The sequence below is a fragment of the Cicer arietinum genome, chromosome 7 (genome assembly GCF_000331145.2).
Source record: "Cicer arietinum cultivar CDC Frontier isolate Library 1 chromosome 7, Cicar.CDCFrontier_v2.0, whole genome shotgun sequence".
Lineage (NCBI taxonomy): Eukaryota > Viridiplantae > Streptophyta > Magnoliopsida > Fabales > Fabaceae > Cicer > Cicer arietinum.
In genome coordinates, this window is record NC_021166.2 from 19,773,525 (window position 1) to 19,787,814 (window position 14,290).

General features: G+C 29.7%; 1 protein-coding gene across 1 annotated transcript in view; it reads right to left on the reverse strand.

Moving 5' to 3' along the window:
- Positions 1-9,599: 9,599 nt before the first annotated feature.
- The window catches only part of LOC101510657 (protein neprosin-like), a 9,831-nt gene continuing 5,140 nt past the window's right edge, over positions 9,600-14,290 (reverse strand). Inside the window, exons 3-9 of the mRNA XM_073363492.1 lie at positions 13,270-13,356; positions 12,950-13,153; positions 12,644-12,814; positions 12,220-12,273; positions 10,621-10,687; positions 10,385-10,572; positions 9,600-10,096 (exon numbers count right to left, since the gene is read on the reverse strand). Of these exons, the coding sequence (XP_073219593.1) occupies positions 9,710-10,096; positions 10,385-10,572; positions 10,621-10,687; positions 12,220-12,273; positions 12,644-12,814; positions 12,950-13,153; positions 13,270-13,356 (1,158 nt within the window). The 3' untranslated portion in view covers positions 9,600-9,709. The remainder of the gene's footprint in view (positions 10,097-10,384; positions 10,573-10,620; positions 10,688-12,219; positions 12,274-12,643; positions 12,815-12,949; positions 13,154-13,269; positions 13,357-14,290) is intronic.

Here is a 14,290-nt window from a genome sequence, read left to right on the forward strand (position 1 = left end):
TACAGAATAGCCTTGCCACCCAAACTATCCAATCTATACAGTGCTTTTCACGTCTCCCAATTAAAGAAATACATTCCTAATCTTCACCAAATTTTGAGTCATGAGTCTGTCCAACTCAAGTCAAACCTTACTTATGACCCAATGCCAGTCCAAATTATAGATAGAAGTGTAAAAGCATTGAGAAACAAAGAAATTCCCCTAGTGAAGGTTGTTTGGGAAGGATCTTCTGTAGAAGAAGCAACGTGGGAAGCAGAGACAGACATGCAAATGGAGTATCCTTACCTTTTCCAATAGGTAATCTTCTGAATTTTGAGGGCAAAATTTTTATTTAAGTGGTGGAGGATGTAACAACCATTTAAATTAATAAGAAAAAATAAATAACTAGTTTATTTGTTAAATTAATAAGAAAAAAAGGCATTATTGTAATATTTGGACAAAGGAAGGGTAATGGCGTAATTTCAGCTATACATCTCAAATTGTAGTGTTTTCTCATTCGTAAAACACGATAGCTTTCTTCTTTTTCTCATCGATCCCTTTCTTCTTGTTACTGTTATTCATCCTCCCAATCTTCATCTTCAACCTCTCATTTTCCTTCATTTTTCAAATCAGTTAAACCAAAAGCTTTTAAACCATTTTTAAACTTGCATGTATCATCTGTTCATAACCAGATTCAACCAAGGAAGCAGCAAGGGATAATAACCCAAAAATGAAGAACATAAGTCGAAGTGGAAATTCAGGAAAAATGGGAGCTCAACAATCAATCTAATTAGAACGTCTTCTCCCTTATCACAAACGGTGAGTTTCTATCATTCTTCATTTAAGAAATTTCTCCAAAGACTTGTGCATGTTATTTTTGAGAAGTTTTTGTTGAAATTTCTTTCAATTAGATTGTTAAGAAATGTTTTAGGTGCATGCATTTGGTTTTATTTACTAATGGATAGAAAATTCTATTTTTTTTCTCAAATATTCAATGCATGAGAGGTGTTTGATGAAAATACTGCGATAACGGCTGCAGTAGCTTTGTGGTATTTAAGTTTGGTTTTCTAAATAAAAACCAAATTTTGTAAACAAGTGAATCAGATTTTTCATGAATTATTAATTTCGAAGTTGAGATGAGACCAACTATATTGTGTTTATAGGTGAGTTCTTTTTATTAAAGGGTTTTTGTTGTTGATTGTTGTTACGATTAGGGATTTCATTTTCTGGAGTTGTTGAAAATAAGTTAGAACATAGGCTGTTGGTTATGGTTGTGATGTTTGTGAATGAATTATGTATTAGGAAAAATTTAATTGTATGTGCATCACTAGATTTAAGGTGATTATGCTTGTCGAGCACAATTTATGCTCGTTACCGCTGTTGTTGCCTCTGATGTGTGTTTGTGAAATTGTGTTATGTTAAGCTAATTTCGTTTAAAATGATGATTTTAGGTGCTGAAATTTTTGAGTGAACTATTTTGGATTATTACAGATTAGGAGAATTAGAGTGCGATGAAATGAAATTTTGCATATAGGTGTTTTTTTTAAACTGCATTCAAATGATTTTTTTCATGACTTTTATATGTTTACTATTTTTTCATGACTTTGATGTGTTACTAATTTCATGACTCCAATGTTGCTTTTATATTCCTTACTATAATTTTTATTTTGAATTAAGGACTTATGATTAAATTATTATGAGTTTCATATATCACCTAAAGTTATTTATAATTGTTATGAATGAATAATGCATTTTATATATGACATAACAAGTGCACTTCATACAAAACATTTCAAGTTTTGTACAATATCATTAATCACATCATGCATGGCCTTACTCACGGTGGGACATTTAGGTTATTCCAGGCATGGAATAACAGGTAAAGGAGAACAATCAGGACGCTGATTGGGGTTTGGCCAGACCACCTTTACCAATCAGGACTCAATATCATAATAAGGGCATTTTATACAAAACATTTCAAGTTTTATATATGACCTTATTCACGGTGGGACATTTAGGTTATTCCAGGCATGGGATAACAGGTAAAGGAGAACAATCAGGACGTTGATTGGGATTTGGTCAGACCGCCTTTACCAATCAGGACTCAATATCTTGGTGACCCACACTAAGATATTGGGCGACTTTTCCTTATTCCAAAGGAAAAGATTTGAGGTCATGCATATGTTGTTCATAATATATATATATATAAGTAGACATGTATAATAATAATAATCATAATGATTGTTTTTTTTTTTTCTTTTTGAGATGTATAACTACTTTTGTATGTTTTATACACTTTTATGAAAGAAACTCTTTGAGATTGTTTTCCTCTTATTTATAGAGCTCACTGAGATATTTTATCTCATCCCAATTATTATTATTATTTTTAGCAGCTGGAGGAACATGAGACATGAATATTAGCATCAGAAGATCAGTTCCAAACTCCTGGACTTAGAATTTGATCTTTTGTTTTATGATGTAATCAGACAATCGCAGTTTGTTTTCAAGATGTAATATTTTAGGAATCTACTAAACATGTTGTAAACTATATTTCTGAATGTAGTTTTCAGTTATGATGGTGATTCTAATTTATTATTCATTGTTAATTACCTCTGTTTTATTAAGGTGTAAGGGTCCAATTATCATATTCTAGACAAATGATAATGGGTCTTACTATAATGTTGGGTAAATTAAAAGAACAGAGGCACACCTAAGAAGGGGGGGTGAATTAGGTGTTAGGAAAATTTCTTGTTTTCAAAAGATTAGTGATCGATTTTTTTGATTTGGACAGTCTAGATCAGTGGCAAAATACACTTATTTGTATTCGACTACATGACCCTTTAATTCAAATACAAGATGTAAAATTTGAATAAATTTGAACGTTACAAGAGTTGTATTCGAATATACAGTTGTTGTATTCGAATATACACTTGTTGTATTCGAATAAAACTGGAAATAATGCAATTTTTCAGATCTGAAATGGTTCTACATCGTTGCATTTGTTTATCAAACCTCTAGGAACAAATGCCACTGATCTGAAGTGATGTCTAAGGAGTATAAATACTTCATAGCTTCAGACTTAACGAATTAATCTTTCCACAATCAAAACATCAATCTTAGAACAACTTTGAACAAACTTTCTGAAATGTTTTGATTTATTCAAAGTCTTACTTTCATATTTCAAGTACAGATTTAATATGGTCATATTATTGAAAAAGGTTTTCTATTGTACTTGAAATTATATCAGATTGCTATCATTATACCAAAAAGCATAAACTATTATATCTTATTCATCTAAGTCAAAATCAATATTGCTAAATCTTCAAGTGCTGTAAATTGAGGAAAGTGGTGTACTTTCTTCAAAGTGTTGTAAATTGAGGAAAGTGGTGTTCTTTTTTCAAGTTTTGTAAACTAAGATAGTGGTGAGCTATCTTAGGGTGATTGTTAGGAGTTTGTAACAAAGGTCCTAAGGTGGGACTTGTACTTATTCTAACAATAGTGGAAAATCTCTTATGGTGTGCAAGAGGATTAGATGTACCCTTGGTTATAAGGGGAACCAGGATAATATTACTGTGTTCATTAAATTACTGTCATTTACTTATCGCTCTACATTGTCCAAATCAGAAATATCGATCACTAATCTTTTGAAAACAAGAAAATTTCCTAAAACCTAATTAACCCCCGTTCTTAGGTGCGCCTCTGTTCTTACATGTTTTTCCCTAGATTATCTATGTCATTCGGGCAAGATACATTTAAAAAAAAAATTAATTGTATTAATTTTTATGACAAATTGAATTTTATGTAATAAAATAATTTTATTAGGAAATATAATGTTGGGTAAATTAAAATACAATAAATACAGTTGTGAAGAAACTTTATCAAAATAAATTATCGTAAAGAAAACTTCATTTGATTTAAATACTATTTATTTAAATATTATATTTTATTATAGTCTTTTTTTATATAGATAAAATGATAAATAAATTTACTGCATATTCAAATATGAAACATAATATTCAAATTAATCAATAATTGTTATAAATTTTATAGACATTTCATTGTAGTATTCAATATCAATCGATTAATATTTCTAAAAAATTAATATTAAATATAATAAATGTAGTTTAATTTTTTTACTAAATCTATTAAACATTTATTTTAGTATTTTATTTGATAATAGTAAGTACTCTAAAAATAAACAAATGAAGCATTAATATTAAAAAATCATGGTAGCTTAGTAAACTAAAATGGTTGATGGGTTTCGTCTAATAATGAAAGTAATGTGGCAGACCAACTAGCAGTGCTAGTATTTTCTCTTACTTTTCCTTTTACTTTTGAAATTTTCTAACTATATTATTGCATAGATTTGAGACAAATGGAACGAGTACAAGAAGCTCCTAATCAATTTGCTCCACAAGAACAAGAAGCTTCATCACAAGAAGCTTCATCACAACAAGCACAATATTTAGGCCTCTCACTATTGCCGCCAACTCAAACAAATGAGGTAACCAAAAGAAAACCTATTAAAGCCTCTTCTAGTACTTGGTTACATTTTAATAAGGGAAATGATACAGGTACATGTAAGTATTGTGAGAAAGTGTACACAACAAATAGTTCTAATCATGGAACCCTTAACTTGCTTAGACATCTAAATAATTGCTTTAAAAATCCAAATAGTCAAGTTGATAAGAAACAAAAGACAATTGTTCTTGGAAAGGAAAATTATGATGACCCTAATAGTGTTATTTTTAAAGTTGTTGAATTTAATCAAGAGAGAACTAAAATGGCACTAGCAAATATGGTAACTATTGATGAACTCCCTTTTAAATATGTTGAAAATGAAGGGTCCAAACAATTCATGAGTGAGGCTCAACCTAGATTCCTTACTATGTTATTGTTGCTAAAGAATGCTTGCAATTGTATTTTGATGAGAAGGAAAAGTTGAAAAGCATGTCGTTTGCAAATAAACAAATGGTGTCTTTGACCACTGATACTTGGACATTGATCCAAAATATGAATTATATGTGTATAATAACTCATTATATTGATGATGAGTGGGATTTCAAGAAAAGGATATTAAGTTTTGGTTTGATTTCCGACCACAAAGGCAAAACCTTAAGGATAACTTTAGAAAGTTTCATGAAAAAGTGGGGATTAGGTCTATTTGTTGTGTTAGTATTTACAATGCAAGTGCTAACAACTTAGCTATTGCATATTTAAATAGAGGTGTGACTCTTTAGAAACGTCGTACTTTATTTAATGGGAGTACTTACGTATGAGATGTAGTGCGCATGTATTGAACTTGATTGTCATCGATGGCTTTAAGGAAATTGACTCATCAATTACTAAAATAAGAGCTGCATATAAGTTTGTCAAGTGTTCTCCTAGTAGGTTGGCTAATTTTAAGAAGTGTGCAGAAGCTGTGAATGTATGATAGAATGCAATGGTAATACTTGATGTACAAACTAGGTAGAACTCCACCTTTTTGATGTTGGATATTGCTGAACAATATGTGCATACATTTTATCGTTTAGAACATGTTGATGTGGCATTTGTGTCTAACGGTAGTGAGATAAGAGGATGTCCTAGTGAAACTGATTAGGAACGCTACCGTGTTTTTGTGAAGTTTTAGAAGACTTTCTATGAAGCGTCACTTTCTTTACCTACAGTATTTTACTTTTAGTGACAAACTTTGTTTGTCATTAGAAGTCAATTTTCTTGTAGTTCTTCTAACCATGAACAAGTCTCCTCCTTCAACAACTTATTCTTCATTCTCTTCATCACTAGATGTAGCAGATTTTAAAGATGATCCACTAGTAATATCTCCATTCTCCTTAAGTAGTATGGTCTTCTTAGTTGGATATTCAAAAGCTATATGACCTCTTCTCAAACATCTGAAGTATTTATTCTCACTACTTTTTGCTTGCTTATGAACATCATTGGAGTTATTTTGAGTCCTCTGAGGTGCAACTGTGGATGTGTTTGATGAAGGACTTTCCTCCCTCTTATTTTTATCCCTCCAACTAGAAGCATTAAAGTTAGAAGAACTATTTCTCACGACACCCTTTCTCTTTAGTTGTTATTCTACTTTAGTAGCTTGACGCACTAAGTCCTCCAACTCCAAATAATTTTATTATTCCACAACATCACTTATATCACTATTCAGCCCTTGTAAGAAAGTGTCATAGTAGCTTCCTTATCTTCACTAATATTGGCTCTTATTAAGCACACCTCCATCTCCTTGTAATAATTATCCACACTTTTGCTACCTTGTGTGAGCCTTTGAAGCATATTGTGAAGGTCTCTATGTTAGTATGAAGGAACAAATCTCTTTCGCAAACCTCTTCATATCCACCCAACTATCCACTATTGGTTTTTCATTCCTCACTCTTTCTTTTTGTAATTGGTCCCACCAAATGAGTGCATAATCAGTAAATTCCATGGCTGCCACATTTACCTTCTTCTCGTCTATGTAATTGTTGCATGAAAAGAGTTGTTCAATTTTCATCTCCAACACAATGTAAGCCTCTGGATCACTTTTTCCTTGAAACGATGGTATTTTAAGCTTCACTCCATCTATTCTATCTTCTCTACCACTATCTTCAATTTCTCTTCTTCTAGCATGTAAATCTTCTGTATGTTCCTCAAACATTCTTTGCATTTGAGTAGTTATAGCCTCCACTAACAATCTATTGTTTCTCCTTTGAGGAGGGCTATCAACACCACATATTCCTGCCGTATTTTAAATAAAAAAGATAACAAACAAAAATGAACGAAAATGACTTCACCACACAACTCACGTGTTTACAATCTGGAATTTGTCACTCGTGTTTAACTCAATCTAGGTTTTTTTTATAATGAATCCCTCTTATCTCTTTCCACTCAATTGCTTTCTTCAAGTTCATAATTTAATCAACAAGAACCTTGATATTTTTGAACCAAATATGTACGAAGAACTAAAAGTAACACAAAGCATAGTAATGTGATTGAAAAAAAAATTACTCTTAGGAATTTTGCCAAACAAAGTAGTTTGCACTACTTTTAACAATACAACAATTAATTTTTTTTGTATTTTTTCTTTTTTCCTTTTTTTTTTCAAGTAGCAGCAACACGCAAATTAACTAAGAATGAGATTTCAAACAAAAGCAACACTACTAGCAAATTATATTTCACAAAAAAAATGCATAAACATAATTTTACTCACTTTTAAATCTAGATACAAGCTCTTGTACCAAATGATATGATCATGTTTGTCATGAGTCACTTTAAGGATCGTTCAAGGTTGAAAATTTACAGATTGGAGCCAAAATCATATTTTGTTGGAAAACACAATAACTGAAGCTATGAAACTCAGAATCGGACGATTCCAAAATAAGGTGAAAGATGACGTTCCGAAACACAAGTTAGGATGTTGAATCACCAAAATCAAGTATGTAGAACTCGATATACGATTACGGGTTACTAAACACGAAAAGTGATAGAATTTGTGTATTAGGATTTGATGTAAAGGAAACCCCAAATTATTATTCAGCAAACTAACCAAGAACATAATGGTCTCATAATCTAGAGATTGATAAGCCAAAAAAATGCTACAAGGGTTAACAACCTTGATAAGTTCAAAGTTAACTCTTTCAAAAACTCAAAAGAGCAAAGTCTCACAAAAATAATGTTCAAAATATGCCTTGGAAAAATAAGGGTTTGCCTTTTATATTGGCACCTCCTTACAAGTTCTCTAAACATGGCCCAACTCAAGTTTTTACAATTAGACTCAAATGTTCTTACTAATTCAGACTTTAATTAAAAATAATATTAAAATTTGATAACAACTAAATCCAACCTTCATTCTTTAACTTCTACAATTTGGATTAAGCAATTTACTATCTTAGGCTTCAATTCATCATGAGTTAGACTTGCTTCAAATAAAGTGGATATCAAGTTATTTATAATCTCCCTCCCTTGTTTGACATGGCTCTTGTTATTGGAGTTCCAAGACCTTGAATATTCTCTATGCTTCCTTCCATGATTATACTTTCTATGTCCTCATCACAAATGATTCTTGAAGTACAAGGAGTGTCAAACAAGAATATAACAATAATCAAAAAATAGACATAAGTACTTTTTCTAACCCAAAACTACACCATTCTACAAGGAATACATGATAAGCAACGCAAATATTCTTTACTAAGTTGAAAAAAATCAAAACTTTCCACTTTAATCCAAAAAAAAAATTAGTAGTATTTTCAAACATCAATAAACAAGATGTTAACCTGATCACATATGAAACAGTATAATATAGCATAATTTACTCAAACGCATGACACATTATAAAAGTAGAAATATTTTTGTCAAACACTAGGTTAGTAACAAATAAAGATTACACCTAGTGACTTGAGGATGAGTCACATAACAACTTCTGTCCACAAGAACCAAAATACTCGATATAGTAAATCAACAAAGTACAAAGATACTCAACATAACATTACTCTTCATCAATTATCAAGGCCAAAATTCTTAGTACACCTAATACTTAGAATTTTTTAATATATTATCTTTATTTGTTTTAAAATAATAGAAAATAAATAATTTAAAATGATTTAGAAGACATGAGTTTTACATGAATTGTTGGTTGAGTTCAGCCTATAAGACAATTAAATCAAGTCTTAAACTTTTGAGCCAAGTCATTTCCCTTTTCAGATGGTAAGGACAAATATTTTTCACCTTACAGGGGTTCGTTTCTCATAGTGGTTCAGGATGATATTCATGTTCTCCACGCGTTTGTCAAGATCAGTAGTGTTGTCTGACATATCAATTTGTCTGGGCTACTCCATTTGTGTTGGGATTGTGAGATTTCAATAGTGTAACTAAAATCATAGATACACATTATAACATATCTACGTTAATAGGAACATTCGAGAACAACATACTTTTAGAATTCGAGAGATAGTTGACGGAGAGAAAATGATGAACAGTATACTACTTATATCGCAGTCTAACGTTTGATAATTAGAATTTTAAGATTAAGGATAATCATCTGATAGGATAAAGTTTAAATAGCTAAACAATTGAGAGCAGTGATCTCTCATTGGGTTCAATATAATGGTTTAATCTATCACAGTCCATTCAACAACAAAAAGTCAACACATAATTAATTGTACTTAACACAAATTAACCATAATTTAATTAATAATAATTCCTTATAATTGATTGTTGTCAATAATAATGAAATTAGATAGTCGTTGATCCAATCCGTGAATGGATTGCACTAGAAAAAATGTCCTTTGGATATGAGCATTTTGACAAGGGAGGACGTGGAGAACTAAGCTTTCCACTCCGAAAAGGAGAAGGAATGCATCTTGTATAATCGATGTATATTCTCTTTAGACATTTACAAAGAGTCTAAACGGTATTGGTACCATCAATTGATGACCTTTGAATATAGAAAATGAACAAACAAGAACTTTAATTTGAACATAAGAATTAATAAATAATTTAAAATATATATATATATATTGGGACCAAGGATATTATTATTATTATTATTAAATAAAAGTATTGTTAATGACCATTATATAATTATACTAGAAAAAATTCAAACTTTGTTATTTTTTATTGCATGATCAAATTGCTCCATAATTTATTACCTCATGAACATGATAAATTAATAAACAATCACAATCTCCAAAAAGAGACTTTGTTTCAAAATAATGTTCACATTTATACTTCTACCTCTATATTATTTGTTCCCTCTGGTACATTTACTATTTTGGCCAGGTCCACCATAGTAAAAGTATTTGCCCCACTTATTGCTAAACCCTTGTTTTATATCATAACAATTTGGGAATGTTGCCTCAAATTGTGGAATCGGTATTTGAGTCAAGTAGTTGTTAGCCTCCATAACTTGTAGCGTTCTAACGTATGCAGCTCTTCCAAAACCTTCGTTGGGAAAATTTCCACTACCCATTTGAGTGTAAGTGTGATACCAATTTGGCCCAGTATCCACTATTTCCCCACCAAAGTGAACCAGACTTGCATGATTCTTTAAGAGTGGAACCAAGGAGGATGGCCAGTACCCAATTATGTCAGGTCCAACCCTAAGCCACCAATTCTGAGTCTCTGAATCCTAAAAAATATAATCAAAGTAAACTTTAAATGTAACCTTTTGTTTCATGACAAAGTTACTCAATCATAGACATAATCATTAAAAGCTACATGCAAGCTTGGCAACATGGGAAGAAATTAAGGTAATAATATAAAAATGAAGGAATAAAATATATGACAGGAGCTCAGTATTAGAATAACTTTAGTTCAAAAAATAACATGAAAATGACATTTTTAATTAAGAATGATATACCAGGATATCCATAATCTTCTAATTAAGATCAATTTGGTGATTTGAGAATAATATTACCTTCCAGATCATTGGGGTAAAACAATATTGTTTTCCATTATATTTAGAAATTTTAGTAAATGATCCTCCAAGTAGAATTTTCTTGTTAGTTTGAACAAAGCCCGGACATTTTAAATTGTAGCATCCAGTCGTCTTATATGTATCAGCCTGCAATATTGATGAGTAATCATACATACATATTCCGAGTCCTAAACTTCACAACAAGCAACAAGGGTTCTATTTTAATTTGTGTGGACCACACAAATTGATCATGAAACCAGCAGCTTTATGTGATGCCAAAGATCCCCAAAACAAGTAAAGCATCTTAGTGTCCATTCCAAAAACATAAAATAAAAATATTTATTCCAACTACCACTTTCACTTGAGAGTTTGAGGGAGTGCAAGAAGTAACAACGGACAAATGATGTAAGATTAATAAGAGATCAAGATATAGCTTATATGAATATAACTTGGTTTTTAACTTATAAAGAGTAGAGTTAGTCAAAATGGGAAATATAATTACTTTCAAAGTATAATGACTTGACGGATATTTCACGCTTGAAGCAAATATAAATTAGAATATTATTATGATTCTACAATAATTGATCTATTTGTAAAACACTGTCACAAAATAATTACATTTTCAAATTTTTAATTTAGAGTCCCTCTGATCTTAAATTAAGTTAGAGTCCCTGTTAATTATACTTTTGATTATAAAAATAACAGAGACAAAGATCTGACAAATTTTTTGACTTTTAACAGTGATTTGAAAGGATTTTTTATTATAATATCGTTTTTAAAAAAAATTTAAACTAAATTGGCCCATTTTAATAAATAAAAAAAAAACTAAAATGTTTTATTTTAAAATCCAATAGGTGGTTGCATTCTAGACTTGCAACGATGAAAAAAAATTAATTAATAGAAGGTCACAGGTCGCAGGTCGCATCCTAGGGATGTAACCATGTACTGGCCTTACATATTTCTTTTCTCATTTTTGTAATTCAAAAAATTTTTATTTAATAAATTAAAAATAATTATAATATTTTAAAATCAAAATATTATTAATAAATTAAAATAAAATACTTAAATTGAAGAAAAAATATGGTTGACTAGATATGCCTAAACAAATAACTTGTTATATTATTTTAACAACGGCTTCCTATTTTTTAGATAAATTTAAATTATTTTAAAAATTTTCTCGTGTTTTGCAGATAAATTACTAAATTAATTATATTTCATTTACAATTTTCTCCGGATCTAATAAATAAAAATAAATAAAAATAAATAAAAATAATAATAATAATAATAATAGTAATAATAATAATAATAATAATTATTATTATTATTATTATGAAATAAATTATATTATAATTTCAAAGTAGCAAACCCTTAGGGCAGTCGCATCCACAAGTAGCGGACCCTTAGGGACAAATCCTGACCGTTGATTTCATTTTATCGATGGTTATGAATAGTGGAATACAAAAGTATGAACTCTTGTTATTTTATTTGTTCCAATCAAATTGATCTATTAAATATTTAATTTTAACCTTCCAATTTAATTTATCAAACGGTTGTAGATGATGCGGTATAAAAATAAAAATCCTTGTTATTTTAAGGCCAGTACATGGTCGCATCTCATGCATGCGATCTTCTACTACGTAAAATAAATTTTCCTTCAGCTCATCGCAAGCACAGGATGCGATCATCTATTGGGTTTATAAAGGAGGACATTTGGTTTTTTTTTCAAAAGATGGCAATTTGGTGTCAAAATTTTAATAAAAGGATATTATAATATAAAAAATCCAATTAGAAACTGTACATTCTTCCACATACTTTACTTCAATTAAATTACTTACCGTCCAATAGACAAATAACTTAGGGAGATTGTCCCCGTAGAGCCCTTTACACACCTGGATACAAATTACATGAACTTAATTTGATGACTAAAAATTAAAATACAAAATTATCTATATAGTTTCATTGATGAAAATGAGAGAGAGATGGTTGACACCAAATTGACTGCATTTATAAATTGTTTAATTTTGATACATTATCACGTAAAGTTCTTATAGTCATAAAGGAATAATATAAAATTAATATATATATCAATAAAAAATTTAACTATCGTAAAATTAGTGTATAAAACGATTTATAATCTTTGTACTAGTAATGTTTCCAAATAAAATAAATAAAAATTTTAGAAAAAAAAATTGTGGAAGAGGAAATGATTAAATGGATTATTTGATTAAGATCAAGCAATTAATGAGAGTAATAACATGCCTGCCAACCAACTTCAAGGGTGTGGAGCTCTCGTTCTGTCCCTGATGTTGAGGCTGAGGCGACCCACATTTGAGCTAGACTAAATTCATGATCTGACACATAGGGTTCCCACACGTTAAAGATAGCCTTTGCTCCGTAGTACTCACCCTCACTCGCTTTGGCAATTGCATACTGTGTAATGTTGCTTTGTGTTTAATTTTTTATATAGTTGGCTCAAAGATATAAATAAATGAAATCAAAACAGACATTCTTACTTTAAGACTGAAATGATAACAACAATATCATTGGAATTAACATTTGGCATACCTCGTGCTTAGCTATTGGAAACTCATTAATTGATTCTCTTTTAAATATATTAGGAGAGCTAGGTTTTGACATGATACCATCCTTGATATTTCTTAAAATTGGAATTGTTTTGTCAGGGCATGATTCGCCAGATAAACTCCATAATTGAAAATTGTCATTCAAAATACCAGTTTGATTATGTTCTTTTGGTATTTCTGGAGGATCCTGTATATAAAAGCATGCTTAAAAAATTCTCAATTATAAAGTTAAAATATTAAAACTTAATTGAATACGCAAATGTTTTTGAATACTACTACTTATATCAATTAAAAAAAAAATACCAATAGTTTATGTCCTTTCAATAAAGGATGATCAAAAGCAGGTTGTTTATGAATCATAACACAGTCGATGATATCACCATCGGGACTCTGAAAAAAAAAAACACAACTACCAATTACACAACCATACATTAGTTAAACACCAAGACTTCAATTTTTTGCATGAAGTATTTGACAATTATAGAGAATTTAAAAATTATGACACAACCACCAATTATACAAGCATATAATTAAATTAGACACCAAGATATAAATTGTTTGGATGAAGTAATTGAAAATTATAAAAGATTTAAAATTATGAAAAATTCAAATGCTTCACATAAATTGCATTCATTTATAAATTTTGATTGGAAAGACAAATTGCTTATTTAGAATTGAGTCATTTTTATAGGTTTCAAAATTTTTGGGGAAAATATAAATAACAAAAGGAAATAGGTGTAAACTGAAAATGTTAAAAATTGTTTCAAATTATAAAAGTTGAAAAAGTTAAGGTACCCATTTGCAAAATAAACAAATTTATAGGAACCTACCAAAGTTTGATAAGTTATAAGGACGCTTGAAGCGAATTTGAAATTCTTAAGTTTTAAGTAGTATTTAAAATCACCTCAATTTAATATTAACAAAATATTTTATAAAATCCCACATTTTAAAATTTTTCAAATTTGTTTTACACAAAAGGTAATTTATTTGAAAAATTTAAGATACCTGCTGGAATTTGAATTTTCCACGTCCAAACATATTGGGGGTAATTGGAAATTATATGAATATTAGAATTCTAAAAAATTTAAATGCTTCTATTGAAATTCTTTTATTTTTAAATTACTTTGCCGAGATATTTTTATACGTTTTATAAGTTTTGGAAAAAAAATTGTTCAATATAATGAAATGTGACAAAAAAAATGCTATTTGGAAGACAATAAGGTCAAATTTGAAATTTCAAATAGTTGAGAGACAAATTTGCGAAATATGAAAAAATAGGGAGCAAGCTACAATTTAAAAAAAATTAAGGATGATATAAAAATTT